Source organism: Paramisgurnus dabryanus, chromosome 5 (genome assembly GCF_030506205.2).
Source record: "Paramisgurnus dabryanus chromosome 5, PD_genome_1.1, whole genome shotgun sequence".
Taxonomy (NCBI): Eukaryota; Metazoa; Chordata; class Actinopteri; order Cypriniformes; family Cobitidae; genus Paramisgurnus; species Paramisgurnus dabryanus.
Window position 1 is genome coordinate 44,609,492 of NC_133341.1, and position 25,793 is coordinate 44,635,284.

General features: G+C 35.3%; 1 protein-coding gene across 1 annotated transcript; it reads left to right on the forward strand.

The window, feature by feature from the left end:
- The first annotated feature begins 1,990 nt into the window (after nucleotides 1–1,990).
- On the forward strand, nucleotides 1,991–25,768 carry ptgs1 (prostaglandin-endoperoxide synthase 1). Its single transcript, XM_065284347.2, has 11 exons — nucleotides 1,991–2,475; nucleotides 2,556–2,645; nucleotides 4,321–4,437; nucleotides 6,669–6,809; nucleotides 9,776–9,919; nucleotides 13,576–13,757; nucleotides 18,923–19,006; nucleotides 20,261–20,507; nucleotides 22,600–22,886; nucleotides 23,737–23,884; nucleotides 24,578–25,768. The coding sequence occupies exons 1-11, from the start codon at nucleotides 2,469–2,471 to the stop codon at nucleotides 24,922–24,924; spliced, it is 1,794 nt and encodes a 597-aa protein (XP_065140419.1). The 5' UTR covers nucleotides 1,991–2,468; the 3' UTR covers nucleotides 24,925–25,768.
- The last annotated feature ends 25 nt before the right edge of the window (nucleotides 25,769–25,793 follow it).

The window sequence follows — 25,793 nt, forward strand, 5'->3', positions numbered from 1 at the left end:
TGTTATTGGTAAATTGTATGGTAAACTTTTTGTGTTAACATGACTTATTTCACCATGCCATTACAAATGTAACAATTCAGGCAAATAATCAAAGTTGTTGACAAGTCATTTAGTGTTAAATTGTTTCCTGAATCATCAATAAAACAACTATGGACATACATATCAAACCTCCCATAGTGATCTATATATAAATGATCACCAGAAAGTGTTGACAAGTAGTTTCCTGTTGATACCCAGTTACAAACAGACAGGTCTGTGTATGTTTAGATGTGAATCACCTCTGGAATGTTTTTTGTAAACGCAGGTCTAGCATTCAACAGCATTGTGTTCAGGCTCTAAATTAAGTTTTTATACACAACAAAATATGGAAACATAAAGCTCTAGAAGAGTTCACTTTAACACTTTGAAAGCGTCTCATGGGGTCCCCTCCCAAACAAGTTATTTTAACACTTCTGAAAGTCTTTGCACATTGACACTCCCAAAAAGCTGCAAACAATACCCAACTGAGTTAAAAGCTGTAACTATACCCAACACTAACCAATGTGATTGGTTAACTCCCATGTAGTGTTAAGTTTGAATACTGTAGACAAACAAAGACATTAATAGTATACTTTTGAAAATATTTTATCCATGTTTTAAAATGCAGTATGATTTGTTTTTGGACCACATGTTTACCAGTTAATGGATCATTGTAGTTTATGCCTCTCTGCATTCTTCACCAAATAGCTTTTCACCAATTAAAAGCGATTCTTTTTTGGTTTTTGGCTCATGCATTTGAGCAGGCTTGAAATAGCAGCAACTCCTCTGATGTGTTGAACTGAACTGTGAAGGGTCATAGTAATGTTGCTACATCAAGAAAATAGGACATGCACGTGCATTGACCCCAGTTAATTCATTATTTTGTAAAACATTTAAAAATGACAAATACAGTCATCTATCTTTAAAATAGATGAACATTTTAAACAGTGGAGCTAGCAGGTGGGTTTGATCAGGGTTTGGCAAAACTCTCCTGAGTGCAAGTTGTGGGTTTAGTTTACGAGAAGGCAATTCTTGAGATTTTTACCCTAAAGGGGCAGCAGGGTGTGAGAGAGAAGACAGAGATCGTAAAAATAAGAGATGGGGTGGGAATGCATTTTACTTTAGGGTCTTCTTAACATCTTTCGTAAACTGCTTGAAGGCACTAGTATTGTTAGGTGTGAGAATGTTAATTTTTTTGGTCAAAAGGAAGTTAATGCTTCTATTGCAGTGGTCACCAACCCTCTTCCTGGATATCAACCCTCCTACATACTTTAGATCCAACCCTGCTTAAGCACACCTGCCTCTATAGCCGTAAAAAGCTTGATTGACAGGTTCAGGTTTGTTTGGGGTTGGAGGTGAACCCTGCAGAAAAGTAAATTCAGGTTACCACTGCTATTGCATGAAGTTATCCAAATAATGATTTTGGTCAGCATCCTGTGTTTAATATAACAGATAAATATCTTTAACTCTTTGCAGATTGATTGCCAGTTAAAAATTAATAGTTTATTGTGAAAAAAAAAAAAAAAAAAAATATATATATATATATATATATATATATATATATATATATGTATATGTATATGTATATATATATATATATATATATATATATATATATATATATATATATATATGTATGTATATATATATATATATGTGTGTATATGTATATATATATATATATATATATATATATATATATATATATATATATATATATATATATATATATATATATATATATATATATATATATATTTGGACTAAAAATCTAAAGACAAAGGCAGGGCAGGATGGAAAAAAGATATTTACAATAAATTCCAGAATAAAAGGCCAAACAAAAAGTCAAATAGACTAACTAGAATTCATGAGGGAGTTTAAAATTATCTGGTTTGCTCACAATTTCTATCCAATTAAATATTGAAAAACTTGGCATAACTTGAAAGATGTATAGGCCTACTGGTTATAAAAAACACCCCGACATTAAGTAATATCTTGATTTTTAGTTGTTTGATATATGCTTGTTATACGTTTGTTGAAAATTTATAAATTATATAAAAATAATATTTTCTTCATTCTCAGTTGTTGACATAGTTCAACTAGCAGATTTTAAAAGTGTTTTATTGTTATTATGGGATTTAAAGCGCGCCCAGACTCGCGAGGAGTACAGTTTCACGCTGCTTCCGCTTTAGTAAGATAACACCTCAGATTCCTCTCGTGCGCTTTTTTCTCATCAGTGCGTGAAGCGTCTGCGCGTCCACGGCTGAGCACGAGCCTCTGCACGATCATCCCTCACGCAGCTCTGTCGTGATATGTATAGAAGAAGATATGGCATTATTTATTTGGATATTTTCCCGTCCATAACACCACTTTGAAAAAACTTTGCGCTGTTGAAAACTTGTCTTTAGGATTTTTTTTATACATATATATTTTGTGTTCCTAAAACTGCGATGAAAGGTGAGAAATAGCTACATATAACATCGTATACTATAACGTTACAGTCTGTGACATGTATGTCATCATTTCTTCCTTTGTAGTGTTTAGCTTTTTCCTCAAGTGGACGTTTACAGTGCTGCTGAGTGTCTCGTTATGTCTTAGTGAAGAAAGTTCTGCTTCATCAAACATTGGTAAGTATCTCTCCATTAACCCTTACGAAAATTAACCATGGTTTTATTGTGGTAAAAGTGTAGTAACCATGGTTTTTTGGTGTGTTGAGTACTAACAGCAAAACGATGTTTTTACTATACACTAACCATGGTTTAACGATTGTTTTTGAAAACCATAGGTGTCAAAACCATGGTTATTTTGTGGGTACCATGGTTTTACTACAGTAACCATGGTTTTTTTGTTTTAACTGTAGTAAAACCATGGTTAATTTTCGAAAGGGAATCCAATGTTGAAATGTTGATATGAACTATATTTTTTTGTCATATAAAAGGTAAACGTTTGTCTATATGTAGCTAGACAACTAATGCACTATACTGTAAGTTTCATGTTATCTGAACTGAATGATGTACACTTTTGTATATTGCTATATTTGCAGGATTGCTACTTGGATTTAGACCATTATGTGCTCATTTTTGAGGAAGTTAATTTTTAATCATATATATTTTGAAAGATAATATATAATATATATATATATATATATATATATATATATATATATATATATATATATATATATATATATATATATATATATATATATATGAGCATTAAAAAGGCAAACAAATCAGTCAGCTGTAAATTGCAGTATTATCATACGTTCACAAAGTCTTGCAAAAGTTTGCAAAATGTTTACTAAATATAATAATCAATTGCATATTAAACTGTGCATGCATGTGCTATTTGAGCATTGTTTAAACTTAAAGTTCCCTCCAATATAACCACAAGTTTCAAATAGCCTAATGTTGTGAAATTGCTATCATGTCTTTTCCTTTGTGACATCATGAAGGTATGTGTAAGCTGCCACGAACAAGTCTGATCTTGGTTGGGGGGTTGTGTATGTAATCTTTGTCTCCGCCGGCTTTTGTTTACATATTTGAGTTTATTGAAAGAATAAACTACAGGTGCATGGCAATTGTCCTTATATAAGTCATTCATATTTTTGTCCTAAAATATGTCATTGTTTGTGTGACTTGTTTTATAGTAAAACAGCACGAAGTGCTACAACCGCTTATCTGTGGGCAGTTTAGGCACAGCGATCGCATTTCATTCAAAATTTCATCTATTTTTGGGATGTGTCTGTCATGGTGTTGTCAAAGGATGCAGGGGGTCATGCCACTGAAGGCCATACTGTGTGTAATGATATGAATTATAAAAAGGCCTTATCAGTGAAAGCATTGCTGTCTCATTTTTATTAAACTCTGAATTTGTGCTGAGAAATGCATTTTAATGCATTTCTTCAAAAATGCAACCCACTTCATGATGGTGACAGATAATAACATGTCAGAGATGGAAGAAAGACAGGAAGCATTCATTTTGAGCACTATTAAAACTTGTTAAGGTTCCCACCCATCACAAGTTTATGAGGTTTCAAATAATAAAGTGCAATTTCTACTATGGCATGTTCATAAAGGCCTATTCATACAGTAAAGTGTATTTCCTTGTCCCAGTATGATTTTTTTAAATGTTTAGTCTAATGATGCAAACAGCGTGGATAAAATGGATAGTTTTGGATAAAACTAAAGTATCAAAGTGTCATTGCCAAATGCCTCTCTATGAAATATGAAATTGGGGAATTCTGAATGGAATTTTTAAAAAGTGCTGATTTAATTGTATTATTGCTTGGTTTCTCTATAGTGAATCCCTGTTGCTATTATCCTTGTCAAAACCATGGGGTTTGTGTTCGATATGGACTGGATAGATACGAGTGTGACTGCACCAGAACGGGTTACTACGGAGAAAATTGCACTACACGTACGTACCTGCCTTTTATATAATTTCTTTATGATGGTACTCTTTGCAGTGTATGTGTAATATTTAAAATTCAGATAGTGGATAGACTATAATCATACATGGCAACATACAGTACTAGGAAAAGTCTTAGGCCATCATGCCAGTGTTGGTTTTTGCAATGATATTATGACCATATATAATTATTTCTCAGTAATCTGGTTGTGACCTAAGACTTTTGCACATTATGACTTATAGACAATGCTTTAGTACTTCTCCCTTCATATAACTCTAATGATTGTATGGATCCATCTCTCTGCGGGCCGCGTCTGCCTTAAAAAATATATCATAATCTGGCTCACAAAAAAGATTTTATTACTTTGTTGCATATTTTTTTATTTAAACGGGTCCATTCACATATCGCATATAACATTGCGTGTTAAAGTAGAGTCAAGGCGTTTCTTACTTTCCAAAGTGCTTAGGAGGTTGCGCTCCCATGGTGTGGCATCACCCGTTGCTATGCAACCATGAGCCGTGCTGTCCGTGATTGCGAGGATAACGTAATGCATGATTGGATTTTAATTGCTCATCTGCACCTCAGATGATCATATCATTGTCACCATGCGATCAGTTAATCTGGGATATGATAAAAAAAATATGATGCATAATAATGCATCAAAACAGTTGAATAGAAGAGATGGAACATGATGAAGTCAATACAAAAATCCCAAATACTTCAAAACAGAAATATAATAGTTCATAAATAAATTCAGGAATTGAATTTGTTAGTCTTGTGCAAGGTTTTGATAGGCCTAAGTTATCTAAGATAAGGTTAAGAAAAGATTGACTTACTTGTATAAAATAATATATTTTAAAAATATAGAAACCAGTGCTTTTATTATATGTTAAATAATATAATTTAAACAGTACATTTACAGAAATATTGTGCTTTTTTGAACAATAAAATAGCTTTGCGGCCCTCTGACGACATGTCAATCTCAGAAATGGCCCCAAGCCAGTTTGAGTTTGAGACCCCTGGTTTAACATCTGTGGCAGCTTATTTTATTCAGAAACAAAGGCAAAGCAATCATTTTCACTTTCCCACAACTCCCCTCTCTTTAGCTCTCTCTCTCTCTCTCTCTCTCTCTCTCTCTCTCTCTCTCTCTCTCTCTCTCTCTCTCTCTCTCTCTCTCTCTCTCTCTCTCTCTCTCTGTGTTTTTTCTCCTTCCCGTCTCTCTTAACTATTTGGCACAGATGACCAAGCACAATAAAAAGTCTGAACATTATGAAAGCGATTTTATTGTGAAAGCGGATTTTACATTACTGGAGTGGACAAAATAATGTGAAATTAATGTGAACACCAGGGAAATAGCTGATATCTATTTAAAGGACCCATATTATGCGAAATCCAATTTTACAAGGACATAAATGTGTGTTGCCAGTGTGTGAACACAACAACCCTACAATGAAAAAAACACCCTCTCCTTTTTTAATCCCCATTAAACCAAAGCAGTCTTAATAGACATGATTCTCTTGTTAATGTGATGTCACATTGGTAAAGCCCGCCCACGGTCACTGACTGACTGGTTAATTTGACCCAAAATCTTTTCTAAATGTGCTCGTTAGCATGTGTATTCACGATATCAGATCTATTTTTAACAGAAAGCGCTCATTTTTTGTTGATAAGGGAGTGAGGAGCTGTAGCTCATTTGCATTTAAAGGTACACACATAAAAACTGCGCTTTTTTGCTTTTAATCAAATAGGGGCATTTTGGACATGCTATAACAAATGATCTGTGGGGAATTTTGAGCTGACACTTCACAGACACATTTTAGGCACACCTGAGACTTATATTACATCTTGTAAATATGTGCATAAAATGTAACCTTTAATGTATACAGTTTGCCTTTACAGCTGCAGATGCTATATGAGCTCCCACCATTTGTCCCCTTTTGTGGTAACTCATTACACCGGTTGCTTGTACTAACCACTGCTAAACAAAACTTATTCTAGCACAGCTTGTTGAAAACCTTGGCATGTCACCTAGACAATACAGTAAAGTAACAAAAGATAACCACAATGTTTGTTTTTCACAGCAGCCTACCAAATATTATCAACCACTATAACAATGGGTGTGGTCATATTATTTTATCCACCCCCTGTACAATTACATTTGATCTGCTTTATTCGTGTTAAGCTAATTTACATCTAATGTGAACTCTTTTTTTATCATTTTCACATCCATCTTCTATAGCCGAGTTCTGGTCAAGAGTCTATCATCTTCTAAGGCCCAGTCCTAATGCCATCCACTACTTCCTCACACATTTTCAATGGCTCTGGGACATCCTCAACGGGACGCCTTTCAGGGATTGGCTCATGCGTAAAGTTCTTACCAGTAAGTTCTGACTCTAGATGTTTATGTGAGATCATTACAGTTTGCTTATGAAGTCTACAGCTTCTGACATGTAAATGACTAATGTCGGTCTGTTTTCTGTTCTGTCTCGCCTTTTTGTGTCTCGTATGGGTCTTGCGTGTTTAATTTGTCCCTATAGTTTTACAATGTATGCTTTGTACAATGTGTATACAGTAGAGAACATTATAAAAGGTTGTTTTTTATCCCTGGAAACAAGGGATGAGTCAAGGGATGAGTCAGGATTTAGGAACAACTAACTAGCTGGTTACTAAGTTTGACTGATGAGTTTTGAAGTTGCATGAATGAATATAATGCCCAAGCTTTGATTTGGACATTATTACAGTGGCTGTTCCCTTAACATTGTTAACTTATGTCTAGCATGCAAACATAATATAAGTCATTTCCTTTAGTTCAGCATTGTGTTATCAGCACAAAGGTTTTGGGAAACTTTTGGTGCTTATAATAAGTTTTATGGCATTCAATCCAATTAAACTAAAAACATGTATAGGGCTCTTTTCCAAAATGCACACACCCACAATCTTCTCACAAGTCCACACCTTAATGATGTCATAATGACAGGTCTTATTAAGGTTTTATTCACTTTGAAGTGATTATTTTCTCTTTAATACAGATGATGCTGATTCATGACAAAAAATGATGATAAACGATGTACTTTTCAAGTTTTTTCAAGTTCTGTTTATAAGGTGTTTATCAACTTAAAGGTGCATTGTGTAAATTTTAGAAGGATCTCTTAACAGAAATGCAGTATAATATACATAACTGTATTTCAGTAGTGTATAAAGACCCTACAGAATGAACTGTATTGCTTTTATTACCTTAGAATGAGCCACTTTCATCTAGCATCGAAGTCGGCATTTTGCACTGTCATGTTTCTACAGTAGCCCTGAATGGACAAACTGCTCTACCAAGCGCATTTCATCACTGCGTTGTCTCACGGCGCATTCACACAGGGCGTAAGCATTTACGCTTCCCATTTACTTTTAATGGGTGACGTTAAACGTTGGCGAACTGAATTGTGGATCCGTCGGCGCCACGTCAATGCCGTTGCTCGCGGCAGAAGTTGAACATTTCTCAACTTTTCAAGCGGCAACACATGCGTCAGCCAATCATATCGCCTTATGCAAATAACCTAGGCAGAGCCAGCCAATTACGTTTATGGTAGACCGGAGCTTGTGTTTCGGCCACAGTGATTGGCTGTTGGCCACGCTTGAAACAAGCCTTCCGTTAAGCGTTAACGCTTACGCCCCGTGTGAATGTACCGTCAGACTATGACATGTTTGTCCTGTGGTGGCTACCGTAGCTTCACTATGTGCTTTGAAAGGGAGGGGTAAGCGGTGGACTGAGCCGTTGGTTGCAATTCCCAACCTCACCACTAGTTCCTGCTAAAATCTGCACACTGCACCTTTAAATCTTTTGAGTTGACTGGGTTTAAAGGTCCCGTTCTTTCTGTGTTTTTGAAGCTTTGATTGTGTTTACAGTGCGCAATATAACATGTGTTCATGTTTCACGTGTAAAAAAACATATTATTTTTCACACAACTTACTTATCTCTATAGCACTGTTTTCACTGTCCTATAATGGGCTTATGTCTTCCTTGGCAGTGAACTTTAAGCTTGATCATTTTGTAGGTATTATTAATGCCATTATAGCAACATTACACACTAACTAAAGTATGAAAGATGGGATCAGGAAGAACATGACCTTTAAAGTTTTTTGATTCCCAAAGTAAGCACAAATAGATACTCTTTTGTCTTTATATATACACTATAAGTTGTTTTGGATAAAATGCATTATTTATCTTCAAGACCACCTTCATATTTGGAGAAGAGAAAACGTTTACTTTCAAGCTGCAAACATCGGTGTTACATCAGCGCACCGACATTTTAATCATTTGGTTAAACATCTGCTTCCAGACAATTGGGAGGGTAGGTTCCCAGACAGACAGTAAATCATTTGGAGTGGATTTTACTGTTCACTATCAACAACAGACCACACACATATGTAGCGTAGACAGAACTTCTACATGACATGTCGATTTTTAGCTTTAGTCTTACTTTGAAAATATGCAGTTGAGCTGCTAGATGCTATGGTGAACAGAATCTTCACAGGGTTTAATAACGCCCCTGAATGTATTTTGTCATGCTTGGTTACCATTGGTCATGCATGGATTTTTTCTTTCCTGTAAAGGAAGTTTATCTTAACTCAGCATTCTTCTTGTATTTTTTCAGTCGTTGCTGTGTTTTGAGTGGCCTCATTTTTAAATTACCGCCTCTTTTTATCACTTCCTCCCATTTTACAGTTGGCAATACTCTGTATTGCAGTTCTTCATAGACTAGAAAATGGGTTACGTTATCTATAATGTAAATGCACTGGGGTCAAGAAAGGCCAGGCTCATCTCCTGCAATAATTTGTGTGTTTAAGCCTGCACTCATTCCAATGAGCCCAGCTGTGTGTCACCGCGGCAACGCTCGTGCACTCAACAAGAGGCCCCAAATTCCTCATATGGGACACTGCCTTCAGGCAATGATTCTCCTGTGCGAGCCAATGAATGAACTGAATGTCCTGAGATATTGTTTCCAGGATCGACAGCGTGAACTGAATCTTATCAGTGTTCCAAGCACCAATGGTACTGTTGCAGGTTTCAACCTGAGGTCATTTCTTAATCCTGTAGCCCAGTCTTCTTCCTTCCTGTAACCATAACCGTAGACAGAGAAGTAATATGCAATAATAATAAAAAGAAATATCAGGATAAAAAATTATCAATTTATAGTGCACTGTGTATACAATAGGTCATGGGTAATAATGTACCGCTTCAATGCATTGTAAATCACTTTGGATCAAAGTATCTGCCAAATGCATAAATGTAATAAACTGAAAGAGCTTAGCCAGTATATTTGATGCATTTTTTTATTTACTCTCCCATCACAGTAAGAGCCAATTTAATCCCAAGCCCCCCGACATACAATTCCAAATATGACTACCTGAACTGGGAAGCGTATTCCAACATCACATACTACACAAGAATTCTGCCTCCAGTTCCTCAAGACTGCCCTAAACCTATGGGAACAAAAGGTAAGACACTATTATTATTAGTGCAAAAATTTATCTTTCTTCAATATAACCCTTAAATAAGTTGAAAGTGTGACCCTGTCTGTAAAATCCATCTAAAAGGGGACATATCATGAAAATCTGACTTTTTATGTTTAAGTGCTATTGGGTCTTTAACCTAGAAAATGTGTAAAAGAACAACCCAGTAACTTAGTTTTGGTAAACCATTCTCAAAAAATAAGTAATTGAAATCTGGCTCCCCTTCTGATGTCAGAAGGGGATAATACCACCCCTTAATCTGCACTATCCAACCACGGCACTGACATTTTGTGCAGATATCAGCTAATTTGCATTTAAGAGGACACACCCAAAAGTGGCACATTTTTGCCCCTACAAAGTGGCAATTTTAACATATCTATATGGTATTCTGATCTAGATTGTCACATAGTCACTCTTGGGACACCAATATGGAGCGAGATATGCGTCTTTATTAAATGCGATAAATTAAATGATCTGAGAGAAATAAAACTATTTGAAAGAAAAAGTTATCACACTGATAGCAAAGAAGCATTTCATGAGAAAAAAAAAGAATATTTGAGAGAAAAAGTTTTCATACCAATAGCAAAAAATAATAATATTTGAGACAAAAAAAAGTTTTGAGAGAAAGTATTTTATCATGATAGAACATAAAAAATATACATTTGAAATTTTTTAAATTATTTCTGAGAAAAAAAATCTCTCAAGAATATGTTTTTTGCTATTAGTGTGAAAACATTTTCTCTAAAAAAAAAAGTGTTTCTATCAAAACGCTTTTCTTTGCTCTTGATGCAATTTCTTGCTCTCGTGTCAGGATTTTGCTTTCTCTCTGAAAATTGTGTCATGGGCGGGGCCACGTTCCTATTGGCCAGTCGGGTAAGCATCGTCTTATCTTGGGAATCGAACTGAATCATTACACCGTTGTTCGGTTCACCTAGATAGTTGCCTTCTCTGCTTTTAGTTGAGCACGGACACTCTAATGTTTGAGTAAGATGATGACACACAACTCGATGGATAGCTGGCTGAGCAAGTTCACAGCACTGAAGATTAAACATTAAAAAATGAAATGGTACTCTTATTCATGAATGAATGTGTATTATATTATTAGCTTGCTAATCGCTAATTAGCCATCATGCTATAGGTAAACTTGCAAATTCCAAATGAATGTTTTGATTCACTCCTTATTTAGTGAGTAGTGATCTAGTTTCTACCTTTGCACTTGCTAGCCTCAAAGCACCTGAAGAGTAACTGCTTGTTCATCATATACAACCTCCTGTATAACTTTCAACCAACTGTATGCAATGCAGGTGGCAGTGCCACCCGTCCCGTGAAACACGGAATCGTCCCGTATTAACAGGCAAAATGACGCGTATCAAATCAATACGGGACGCGATTTGTCCCGTATTTTACATACACTCTTAAAACGAATGTGTTAAATTGAGACATCTTTCTTATAAGGACAACACATCTAGTGTTTTATTTACATGAACTCAAAATCAATACGAAATAACACATAATGTGTTGAATAGTTTAATACAAAACAATGTGTTAAAATTAACACACCCAGTGTTGTTACAAACATAACACATTATTGATGTGTTAAATTGTGACAAGTGACAAGAATTACACTTATAAAAAAAGTATGTCTGACATGCTCCAATAGTCATCTCTAGTCCTTTCATTCATTTCAGAAAGCCTCTATAGTCTATTTTCCTTATAGTTTCAGGTAAGCTTAAGCTTCTTGCAAAGCAGTTGGGGAGTTTTTGAATAAATCAAGTCCAAGTGAATGACATCAGAGGAGCGCAAGAAAAATTCGAGACAGCTATGAACTTGACAGAGAACCTTCCTGTGCTGCGCTTCGTCCATTAATTGTATATAGCAGGAAAAGTTAAGTCTTCTCAGCGTGAGAAATACAAGGTGTGGTGTGTGACCATGTGAACTGACTGAAATGCGTGTGTGACTCGAGTATTTTTTCCCCAATACTATTTTGAGTATCAAAGCATATGTTTAATCTATAATTACTAAGTTATGGATCTGTTAATTTAATAAGTTAATAAAAATATGGTTCACATCACACAAGTTCCTCCAAAGCTTATTTTTTGTGGTGGTGGTTGAGGAGATTCTCCCTTTTATATGTAAAGCGCTTTGAGTGTTGCAGAAAAGCGCTAAATAAGTGTAACAAATTATTATTATTATTATTACTTTGTTCCCCTATTTATTGTCATAGCTGTGTATTCAATATGACCATAGTTGTGATATTGAGAGACTGAGTGCATCTGTTCACACTGATTTCAATAGCAGGCAGCTATCTTATTATAATGGTATCAATGTTAATATTTTTATGAAAACAAAAAAACACATTTAAGTTATGATATACCACCACTGCCACGTACGACATCGGGACTGTGGTCACCGTAGCCCCGACGTGTGTGGCCCCCCGCGCTGCGGCAGCTAGGCGTGTACTTCCTCCATGCACACTAACGTTGGTTGAAAGCTATACAGGAGGTTGTATATGATGAACAAGCAGTTACTCTTCAGGTGCTTTGAGGCTAGCAAGTGCAAAGGTAGAAACTAGATCACTACTCACTAAATAAGGAGTGAATCAAAACATTCATTTGGAATTTGCAAGTTTACCTAGCATGATGGCTAATTAGCGATTAGCAAGCTAATAATATAATACACATTCATTCATGAATAAGAGTACCATTTCATTTATTTATGTTTAATCTTCAGTGCTGTGAACTTGCTCAGCCAGCTATCCATCGAGTTGTGTGTCATCATCTTACTCAAACATTAGAGTGTCCGTGCTCAACTAAAAGCAGAGAAGGCAACTATCTAGGTGAACCGAACAACGGTGTAATGATTCAGTTCGATTCCCAAGATAAGACGATGCTTACCCGACTGGCCAATAGGAACGTGGCCCCGCCCATGACACAATTTTCACAGAGAAAGCAAAATCCTGACACGAGAGCAACAAATTGCATCGAGAGCAAAGAAAAGCGTTTTGATAGAAACACTTTTTTTTTTTAGAGAAAATGTTTTCACACTAATAGCAAAAAACATATTCTTGAGAGTTTTTTTTTCTCAGAAATAATTTTAAAAATTTCAAATGTATATTTTTTATGTTCTATCATGATAAAATACTTTCTCTCAAAACTTTTTTTTTTGTCTCAAATATTATTATTTTTTGCTATTGGTATGAAAACTTTTTCTCTCAAATATTCTTTTTTTTCTCATGAAATGCTTCTTTGCTATCAGTGTGATAACTTTTTCTTTCAAATAGTTTTATTTCTCTCAGATCATTTAATTTATCGCATTTAATAAAGACGCATATCTCGCTCCATACACCAAAGATTTATTTTACATCTTAAAAAAGTCTTGTGAAATGTCCCCTTTAAAGTCTCATAATCTAATAATGAGTTGAGGAGCATCAAATTTTTCTTTGACCTTACATAAAGATATCAAGTTTATATTTTCACAGAATGTTCTTTACATCATGTAGGATCATTTTATGTAGAAACAGTGAAACACAAAAAATGACTTTATGTGTGTATTTTCATAAGCTGTTTCTCACACTTTCAGAGGAAGTAACTTTGTCTCCTGATGGCTGTAGTAAAAACATTTCATGTTTCTCTCGCTCTCAGGAAAAATGGAGCTTCCAGACCCCCAAATCCTTGCAGAAAGGTTCATGTTGAGACGGAATTTCAGGCCGGACCCTCAGGGAACGAATCTGATGTTTGCCTTCTTCGCTCAGCACTTCACGCACCAGTTCTTCAAGACCCACAACCGTGTGGGTCTCGGGTTTACAAAAGGCCTGGGTCACGGGGTGAGTCTTTCAAATAACCAATGTTATCTGCAACTTATCAAAAAAAATGTGTTAGCGCCCTGCATCTGTGCATAAGACAGGGGATTTTGACATTTCCTGACATCAATTAAGTGTGATATTAAAAAAGAGGTGATAAGATCTCTTGGCCAGCAGGTCCATAAAAGACAAACTGCATGTAAGCAGGAAGCTGAACCACTTAACATTTTACTCATGTTACATAACCTGTAAAACTCCCTCCCATTGCCAAAACTCAGATATGCTATGATGCTATAGTTATTTCAAAAAAAAAAATTCTCATTTATTTACACTGAGAACCCCATAATCAACAAGTGAAAACATTTGAAGTGTTTGGTCCCAAAACGGAATAAATTCAGTTTTCTATACCAAGAAAGTGACAAGGTGAAAACCACTATTTTCTGTTACAAACTTTCACATAGTGTCTTTAGGTAATTAAAACATTAAAAATTCAAATCCATAATTTGATTTTCAAAGATTTATTATAAAAAAACGGATTATTTTTTCCACAAAATACAAAAAATCCATAAATCAAGAAGTTTTTTTTTTTCAAAATATAAATCTATTTAATCAATATATAAATTTGCATTATTCTTTGCCAGGTTATATTCATTTAGTTGACTAGTGGTATACACTGATTAAAAAAATAAACATTAATAGCATTAAAGGAATAGTCTACCCTTTTGCCATATTAAACTATGTTATTACCTCAACCTAGATGAATTAATACATACCTATCTTTTTTCAATGCGTGCACTGTACAGCGTGTTGTGAATGTGTTAGCATTTAGCCTAGCCCCATTCATTCCTATGGTACCAAAAAAAGTTTTCTTTTGTGGCACCATACTTACTGGTATAACTCCTCATGTAACAGTCTTAAAATAGGGAAAACACGGAAGTGTTTGGTGGCTTCCCTGTTTGGTACCATAGGAATGAATGGGGCTAGGCTAAATGCTAACACATTCACAACACGCTGTACAGTGCACACATTGAAAAAGATAGGTATTTATTAATTTGTCTAGGTTGAGCTAATAACATAGTTTAATATGGCAAAAGGGTAGACTATTCCTTTAATCAAAACGCTTACTTACTTTTTTTGCTGTCATCCTTGGGATGTCGTCGCTGAACTTTTTCACAGTGATCAGCTGTAATATGTTTTGGTCCTGCTTGATTTTCATTGGCTTGGAGTAAAATAATGTAAAGTTTTTCTTAAGATCCGGTGGGGTCAATGTGTTAGCATGACAGAAGCTTGAAGCTGTCGGGAGAACAAGCAACAGCTGGCATTTTTCCGTCTCCCGAGTGCCTCTCACGTAAATGATTCGATTTTCATGGCTTACGTTTCTTTCCCGTCACAGAAAACCACCACAGGTTTATGAACCCCATTGAATCTGATTAGACCATTAGCATTGCGCCTATTATTACACCAAAATGAGAGTATAGTTTCTAGCCATATCTGCCTAGAAAATCACAACTTTAATTTTCTGTCGGTCTTAGTAAATGATGTAACTACAGAAGAGTCAAGTTTTAAATAGGAAAAATATCTAAAGTCATAAGTCATTTTTGAGCGCGATGCTAATGGTCTAATCAGATTCAACGGATTGTGCTAAGCTATGCTAAAAGTGGTATCTCCGTCGGAGCCAATGGCGTAGTGGGCAGCGCTCCGACATATGGTGCAAACGCACTTCCGGCGACCCGAGTTCGAATCCCGCCTCGAGGTCCTTTGCTGACCCCATATCCCTCTCTCCACCCTCTACTTTCCTGTCGTCTCCTACAACTACTGTCTATCAATAAAGGCAAAAAATGGCCCAAAAAATAATTATAAAAAAAAAGTGGTATCTCCAAGGCCGGAGATCAGCTAAATGGATTTCAAAACGGTAAAAATCAAATGTTTAACTCTAGGTGAGCTGAAAAATGAGCATATTTTCAAAAAAGGGGACCCTCCCTTTAAAGGCAGGGTATCTGATTTGATCCAGAAACATTTTTAGTTATGCTGGTTAAAAGTCTCCTCACATCCTGATAGCAATTACTATGTAAAGTTGTTTAAAAGGATTTTAAAAAATATATGTCTTCTGTGAAAGGCGTAGGACCAAAAAATGTTCAACAAATCATTGAACTCGGACCAAATGCAATGATTGCACGCATGCAATTTTTCCCCTCATCTGTTTACGTGTTTTGCAAATGCCAGTGCGCAACCTGTTCACGCAGAACCCATACGTCATCAGCGCGTTCACGTGCGCTCACCTCCCATCTGTAAACAGAGGGAGAATGGCAAACTTTCCTGCTGAATCGACAACCTGCACAGGAGCCACAAAACAAAATACATTTAACAACGCAAAGAGCAAAAACCCAAATTAACATTGGTAACTTTACTGCTTTACCACGAGATGCAAACAGCTGCGGCTTTGGAAGGCGATTTGAATGGAGGGTCATAATTTCCGTGCTAGTAGGCTACCATTAGCATTTTTCAAAATCAGATACTCTGCCTTTAACAGGCATGACTAAGCATGGACAGGGTGTGAGCAGCCTAGTCATGCTGTAAAGGACATGCAGGAAATGAAAAATTCTAATAATACAAAGAGAACCCATCTCACCCAATATTGTTTGCATTTTTGATGGGTGGATCTTGATTTGCATAACTCTGTTTATTTTATGATTTTGTTGACTGTTCATTTTGATTTGTAGCATATTTATTTCTTTTTGATTTAATTGATAATGGATGAGATATCATCTCAATGAGGTGAAGGTGGTACTATCCTGATGCACATATACTATGGGGGTCAACCACACATCCAATTCATTAAAAACAACATAGCAGCTGTGTTCATTTACAGTTAACAAACAGCAAAGTTGTTAAAAATCAAATGAAATATAACTTAAGCTGTGTTTGGTGTTAGCTCATGTACACAGTCATAAACATCATCTGTCATCCTTTCATCCACTCTTGACAAAGAAAACATGGTTTTCTGCCTTCATTGCTTAATATAATAAACAAAGCGTTTGTTAAGATCCTAATGCTTTGCCTGATCTATTAATAATGTTATATTTAACAAATAAATTATATTTAATAATGTTAAATAAGAAAAGGGACAAATGCAGCCTGTTGGGTTGTAATTTAACCTATGCTGTGCTGTTCTTACCCAAAACCCTTATATTTTAGTCTATTGCTGAATTGGGTTAAACTAGCAGCTTTGGCTTCTATTATTGCTTTTATATGAATGCATCACGTCATTAACAACTCGCCTTTTTTAGTAGAAATGCAAATTGCCCTTTTTTGTTGCAATTAAAACTCCCATAACTACTGTTTAACTTTTTTTAATATATAAATTCAAAATCATCAAACATTTGTATGACTTGCCAGTGACTTGCTAGACCCAAGCTACGACTGGACTTGAATTGCTTGACATAATGCAGTGATTTGACTTGATTTTAACAAAAATGTACTTGGACTTGCTTGAGACTTGAAGGTTTAGACTTGAGACTTGTGACTTGCACATGTGTCACTTACTCCCACCTTTGAACAAGGGTACTGCAGTTCTTTGAGATTAGTGAGAGAGTGCAGCTTCATGGTTTTTAAATAGATTAAAATGACATTAGCCTTAAGTTACTCAGTCTACCCATTAAAATATTAACATTAGACAAATAAAATATAAATATTTATTTCATTAATTTGGCCACAAACTCCGCCCATGTAGGCTGATATATCGGTGCATCTCTAATAAATAAATAAAATATTTATTATATTTTTATATTTTATTAGGTATAATAAAATTTCTGCTTGAAACAAGACTATTTGAATTAACAGTAGTGGCTAAAAGTGATGTCTGGGTGGGGACAATTTGTACAATATTTGGTTTTAATGCCCTCTTAGATTTGATTAAACCCTCAAAATGTGAGGTGTATGGTACAAAATGGACAAAGCATTAAATAAGGTATTTATTGGACAAAATAAAGGCATGCTTTTTTTACCTTGTAATTTGTCTTGGTTTTTACACAGCAAAAAATTATTTTCAAGAAAAAAAAATCTTATTATTTTTGTCTTGTTTTCAGTAAAAATATCTAAAAATTCTTAAATTAAGATGCTTTTTCTTGATGAGCAAAACGACCCAAGAAAATAAGTCTAGTTTTTAGACAAAAATATCAAATTTAAGTGATTTTGTTGCATAAAACAAGCAAAAAAATCTGCCAATGGAGTAAGCAAATTTTTCTTGAATTTAGTGTTTAAGAAAATTGTTCCAGATTTTTTTTCTTACCCCATTGGCAGATTTTTTTCTCAATTTAAGCATTCTTAGGTCAATAAGACACAAATACTAAGTAAGAAATAATTTTTTTCTAGTGCAAACCATGATGTATTAAGGTATCTGGTAGGGATGCACCGATAGGATTTTTTTTGGGCCGATACCGATTTAAAGAGACAACTTCTGGCCGATACCGATGCCGATACCGATATTTAACACTTGTAAACAATACTATACAGTTGGTCTATTAGCTTGTTTATTTCTGCATCAAATTATTTTTACTGAACATGGATTTGATCTAATTAACATTCAACTGACCAACATAATAAGAGAGGCACAAATTAAGCTAAAACAAATATAAGAAGACAGCATGACAACCTTCAAAGGCAGTTTTGGCTATTCAGCATTTACTTTAATAACAACATTAACTCATTTTTTACTCATTTACCTATAATGGATTTCTTTATGCAGTTAATTAATAAACAATCGGTATCGGCCTTTCTCGTGCTATTGCCGATATGCCGATGGTTTCAAATTCATCAAAAATCGGCCGATAAATATCGGTGGCCGATACATCGGTGCATCACTAGTATCTGGGTTTTATTCAAATATGCATAGAAAAACAAAAAGCCTAAACTGACTACAATTTTATCTGATATTTGTTCTTCCTTTTTGTGGTAATATTTTGTAGCCCTTGGCTATGTCTTTATAAACTATGCACATGTGTGCAATGTTTCCCAAGTCTTTCTAAAATACTTTTTAAAGCTGAGCTTTAGATTATACCCAAAACACACCAATGCAACATGCATACAAAATCTGTAATGTTAAAAAAATCTTTAATCAAATATTTGAATAAAGAGCAAAGATGTCAATTGTTCAAAGCTGAAGGTGTTTTTATTTGCATTTTAACAACTAGGTTGATGCTGGACACATTTATGGAGACACTCTTGATCGCCAACTAGACCTCAGGCTTCACAAAGACGGGAAATTAAAGTACCAGGTACTGTTTGTTCAGAGGTTTGATGTTAGGCATGCTGTGGAATTGGAAGCTGTGCTAGGCTGTGCAAGTCTCGATGTCAATGTGATTTCTCATTTAGATTAATATTACTTGTAATCTGTAATAGACACGTGTGCTTCGCTTTATCCGTGACTGTATTTAACTTTTTCCTTATTTTTTCCTCTTGCCTTATTCCCAAGTGCTGGCTTATGCTTCATGAGTTAAGTTTAAAAAAACTGATGATCATACATTACCATACATTTCCAATGACCTCATTTATCAGTTATGCTCAAGTCATTTCAGTGTTCAGAGACTCTGGACACTGTGTGTATTACCTCATATTACCAGCAACTGATTGTGGGTGTCTTTTTAGCTTAAACATGTGGTTTTTATTAACTGTCAGGGATGTTGTATGTTCTGCTTGTTTAGTCTATCAGCATAATCTCCAAGTCACGCGTGGATGTGTTGCTGACTATTTCAAGTAAGGGTGTGCGATATGAAAATATTAGATCGCGAACGATTAAAATGTATTCGCAATCTGCTTTTTCGGAGAAATTGTTAGACTGTATAATTTGCAGGCCAGTGGCTCTATTGAACAATGCAGTTATTCGTTATAACATTAGCATTTTAAAGTCTCGCAAACTTTTTAGTTTTTTAACTTATTTTTTTTTAACTTTCAACCGAGAACTTTTTAACTCACATTTTCAAAGTGCAGATGTTGACTGTCACACATGCAGCGAGTGTACAAAGTCTTATTGCACTTATACCGTCAAATACACACAAATAAACAAGGTTCACATAAACATAGTCGGTTATGTCTTACAGTAAGTGAATGTTAACAGTTGGATGTGTATTAGTAAATTGCAGGGTTTCCCAAATTGGGGTTTACCATCATAAATGGGTAATCATATCTCCTTTCTCTTTATATGTAATACGTGTCCAGATTTAATTTTACATTTACACTTCCATATAATTTCAGCTGAAAGGCGGCAATGTGATATGAAACTACTATTGTGTAGTACAGTAGAAGGTACTGTAATAAAGCCACAGGCCTGGTAATGATACAATCTTAACAGTTTCCATGCAAAATCAGATTATGGATACACTTTAATCATTCACGATCTAATATCGTCATATCACTCACACTTGTGTGAAATAGTCAGCAACACGTCCACGAGTGACTTGGCGATTACGCTGATAGACCCATCTTTCTGCTTATTTTTGTTTTACCACATTTTCTGTTTGGTTCGATTCTAGGTAATAAACGGTGAGATTTTTCCCCCCAAAGTGGCAGACGTGCCAGTGAAAATGAGTTACCCTCCCTCCGTACCACTGGATCAGCAGCTGGCCATAGGTCAAGAAGTCTACGGACTGCTGCCCGGTCTCAGCATGTACGCCACCTTGTGGTTACGTGAACACAACCGCGTGTGTGACATCCTGAAGAAAGAACATCCAACATGGGGAGATGAGCAGCTCTTCCAGACAGCCAGACTCATTATTATAGGTACACATTTGACTGGATACTGTGGTTATAAACATCTGTTAATATTTGGATATAACGACAGCAGAAGACTCTGGGCCAAAGCCAGCAGCTCCCGTGTGGATCTGGTTTGGATCCGGCCCGATGGCGTCTGCTGTCTGGGAAATTAGAAAAACTATGCATACACTGCAAAAAATGATTTTCAAGAACAGATGTTCTTAGTATTTTTGTCTTGTTTTCAGTAAAAATATCAAAAATATCTTAAATTAAGATGTTTTTTCTTGATGAGCAAAATGACCCAAGAAAATAAATCTAGTTTTTATACCAAAAATATCAAATTTAAGTGATTTTGTGCATAAAACAAGAAAACAAATCTGCCAGTGGGGTAAGCAAAAAAATCTTGAACAATTTTCTTAAACAATAAATTTAAGAAAAAATTAGCTTACCCCATTGGCAGATTTTTTTGCTTGTTTTATGCACAAAATCACTTAAATTTGATATTTTTGGTCTAAAAACTAGACTTATTTTTTTCGTTTTGCTCATCAAGAAAAAGATTCTTAATTTAAGATTTTTTTTACTGAAAACAAGACAAAAATACTAAGAATTTTTTTCTTGAAAATCTTTTTTTGCAGAGTATAACCAAAATGCACAAAATCACTTACATTTGATATTTTTGGTCTAAAATATAAAAAAATTCTTAAATTAAGAAGCTTTTTCTTGATGAGAAAAATAACCTAAGAAAATAAGTCTAGTTTTTAGACCAAAAATATCAAATTTAAGTGATTTTGTGCATAAAACAAGCAAAGAAATCTGCCAATGGAGTAAGCAAAAAATCTTGAACAATTTTCTTAAACACTAAATTCAAGAAAAAAAAGAAAAAAAAAAATTAGCTTACCCCATTGGCAGTTTTTTTTTCTTGTTTTATGCACAAAATCACTTAAATATAATATTTTTGGGCTTAATACTAGACTTATTTCCTTAGGTCATTTTGCTCATCAAGAAAAAGCTTCTTAAGTTAATTTATGAATTTTTAGATATTTTTACTGAAAACAAGACAAAAAAACTATGATTTTTTTTCTTGAAAATCATCTTTTGCAGTGTATAACCAAAGGGCACAAAATCACTTACATTTGATTTTTTTTGGTCTAAAATATCTTAAAATTCTTAAATCAAGATGCTTTTTCTTGATGAGCACAATGACCAAAGAAAATTAATCTAGTTTTTAGACCAAAAATATCAAATTTAAGGGATTTTGTGCATGAAACAAGCAAAAAAATCTCTGCCAATGGAGTAAAGCAAAAAATCTTGAACAATATTCTTAAACACTAAATTCAAGAAAAATTCAAGAAAAATTTGCTTACCCCATTGGCAGATTTGTTTTCTTGTTTTATGCACAAAATTACTTAAATTTTATATTTTAGGTCTAAAAACTAGACTTATTTTCTTAGGTAATTTTGCTCATCAAGAAAAAGCATCTTAATTTAAGATTTTTTAGATATTTTTACTGAAAACAAGACAAAAATACTAAGAATTTTTTTTCTTGAAAATCATTTTTTGCAGTGTATAACCAAAGGGCACAAAATCACTTACATTTGATTTTTTTTGGTCTAAAATATCTTAAAATTCTTAAATCAAGATGCTTTTTCTTTATGAGCACAATGACCCAAGAAAATAAATCTGGTTTTTAGACCAAAAATATCAAATTTAGGTGATTTTGTGCATGAAAAAAATCTGCCAATGGAGTAAGCAAAAAATCTTGAACAATTTTCTTAAACACTAAATTCAAGAGAATTAAAAAAATAATAATTTGCTTACCCCATTGGCAGTTTTTTCTTGTTTTATGCACAAAATCACTTAAATTTGATATTTTTGGTCTAAAAACTAGACTTATTTCCTTAGGTCATTTTGCTCATCAAGAAAAAGCATCTTAATTTAAGAATTTTTAGATATTTTTACTGAAAACAAGACAAAAATAATAAGAATTTTTTTTCTTGAAAATAATTTTTTGCGGTGTATAACTGACTATGATGATGAGAGAGATCTTCAAATAATTTAGATTGCAAAAATTACTCGCTCTACCTAAAATAAAGTAAAAATAAAGCTTTTTTAACTCCAGGTGAGACAATTCATATTGTGATCGAGGATTACGTGCAGCACCTGAGTGGTTACCTGCTGAAGTTGAAGTTCGACCCCACGCTGCTCTTCACTTCTCAGTTTCAGTATCAGAACCGCATCGCTGTCGAGTTCAACCAGCTGTACCACTGGCACCCGCTCATGCCCGACAGCTTTCACATCGCTGGAGAAGAGTTTCAGTACCCTCAGTTCCTGTTCAACACCTCCATCCTCACTCACTTCGGAGTGGAGAAGCTGGTCGAGGCTTTCTCGACCCAACCCGCGGGACAGGTAATGACCCGTGATGGATTTGTGGAAGAACGTAATGACTTTAAAAGCTGTTCGAAGTCTAGAAAAACTGTTGAGAATCCCGCATTTGGATTATATTTCTGTTAGGGTTAGTTTAAGGTCTTTGGAGGATTGAGAGGAAACTTCTGCAGATCTTCTCTCATAAGTATTGCAGAAATGTATTTAGATTTTATGTGCAGTAGTAGGAAAAGTGATTTGCCTTCTGCTGGCCTGTGATGGTTTAATTCTTTTCAAATTAGATTATCTCGAAACAACATTGCTTGAAATTCAAGGGCGACTCTCTGCACTGGATTTGTATGCAAACAAATGCAGAGTTTGTGATTGGCCAATCCCTAAAAATACTTCAGCAATATAAACCAGACGCAACCACAAGTCCTTTCACTTAAAGTAAATAGTGACCATAAACAAGGGCTGTTTTCGAAATAGCTCCCTATACCCTCATTCCCTACAAGAGTTTGGGAAATTCGGACACTTGGCACGCTGTGCGCCATCTTGTGTCGAGATGCGGGAGTTCACCTCACAGTGAAGGGTTTGCGGCTAGCCTTTGAGTGCACATCGGTTGTACAGTGATTATTGTGGTGCATTATGGGATTGTATAAGTGCACTCGATAATGTTCACTATAATTTTGGACACCGCTACAAAAGGCGTTATACCCTCAAATAGTGCACTATTTAAGGGTATACCATAGGGAGCCATTTCGGACACAGCCGAGGACTACAAAACTGACTTTTGTGTCAATTACAAATTAAAAGTCCTGACCAATACTCTTACAATCTGTTTTGTAAAGATTTTTGTTATTAATTATGAATCTTTATGTTTGTTTTGGAACAGATCGGAGGTGGAAATAATATTAATAAAATGGTATTAAAGGTAGCGGAGGGTGTCATCGTAGAATCAAGAGAACTTCGGCTTCAGCCCTTCAACGAGTACCGCAAGAGATTCAATCTGAGACCATACACATCCTTTTCTGAATTAACAGGTAATGTTTTAAATCTTCATTCATTTTAGGCTGATACTATAAGCATATCTTTTTTAAAACCCAATATAATCGTTACTGTACATGCCAAAAAAAAGCATATCATATGTACACTCACCTAAAGGATTATTAGGACCACCTGTTCAATTTCTCAGTAATGCAATGGTGTAATGGTGTGGGGGATGTTTTCTTGGCACACTTTAGGGCCCTTAGTGCCAATTGGGCATCGTTTCGATGCCACAGCCTACCTGAGCATTGTTTCTGACCATGTCCATTCCTTTATGACCACCATGTACCCATCCTCTGATGGCTACTTCCTGCAGGATAATGCACCATGTCACAAAGCTCGAATTATATCAAATTGGTTTCTTGAACATGACAATAAGTTCACTGTACTAAAATGGCCCCCACAGTCACCAGATCTCAACCCAATAGAGCATCTTTGGGATGTGGTGGAACGGGAGCTTCGTGCCCTGGATGTGCATCCCACAAATCTCTATCAACTGCAAGATGCAATCCTATCAATATGGTCCAACATTTCTAAAGAATGCTTTCAGGACCTTGTTGAATCAATGCCACGTAGAATTAAGTCAAACACAGTATTAGTATGGTGTTCCTTATGATCCTTTAGGTGAGTGTATGTGGTAAAGCTAGGTGTACTGATGGTCACATGACATGTTTGATTATTATTTACAGGTGATAAGAAGGTGGCTAAAGAACTCGAAGAGCTCTATGGTGACATCGACGCGGTCGAATTCTACCCAGGCCTCCTCCTGGAGAAGACGCGACCCGGTGCAATATTTGGCGAAAGCATGGTGGAAATGGGAGCCCCGTTTTCCTTAAAAGGCCTCTTGGGAAATCCCATTTGCTCCCCTGATTACTGGAAACCCAGTACGTTTGGAGGTCAGACGGGTTTTGATATAGTTAACACCGCCTCGCTACAAAAACTAGTTTGCCTCAATACAAAATGGTGTCCGTACGTATCTTTTCGCATTCCTCCATCAGACTTTGAGAAACTGAGAAGATCTCATGGTGAACTTTAGCACACGATGTGCCTGAAGCAATGAAACTGTTTCAACTGCTGTAGGTCAACGATTGAGTCTTTTCATACACTTAACAAAAACAAAAACGGGGTTATTTCCTAACCAGCGTTGGGTCTAAAGGGGACAAATATAAATCGTTTTTGTGTTCGATTAACCCAAGGGCTGGGTTTGTTCCTTTTTGACCCAATGTATTATGTTGTAGCATTTTTTTTGACCTTACACTTATGGAGATCAGAGCACAATCGAACAATCTATTCGTTTTCTCAAGTTTGTGCAAACTTGTAAATAATGCTTGATAGAAGTTGCCCTGCTCTCCCATATACAGCCACGGAAAAAAATTAGAGACTACTACAGTTTTGACTTTAATCATCATTTCTAGATGCATTGTGACCATTTTAGTCTAAAAGCAAACCTCGGGACTGACATAAACCAAAATATTAAGAGCATGACAAGACCCAAGATGTGACAAACATTTGTATTTTGTTGTTGAGAAATGAATTGGAACTGCACTATTGAAGATCGAAAAACTAAATCTTTTTCAATTTTGAGTAAATGCAAATAAAAACATAATTTTTATTACGAATTTGGCAGAAATGTTGTCGGTAGTTGACAGAATGAAACAAAAATGATTATACATTTTTTTCCATGGCTGTATGTTTGGCAACACCACTAATTCTAACTTTAATTCAGTTTTATTGAAGGGACATTGCACTTTTTTTGAAAATATGCTAATTTTCGAGCTCAACTAGAGTTAAACTTTTGATTTTTACCATTTTGGAATCCATTCAGCTGATCTCCGGGTTTGGCGGTACAACTTTTAGCATAGCTTAGCATAATCCATTGAATCTGATTAGACCATTAGCATCGGG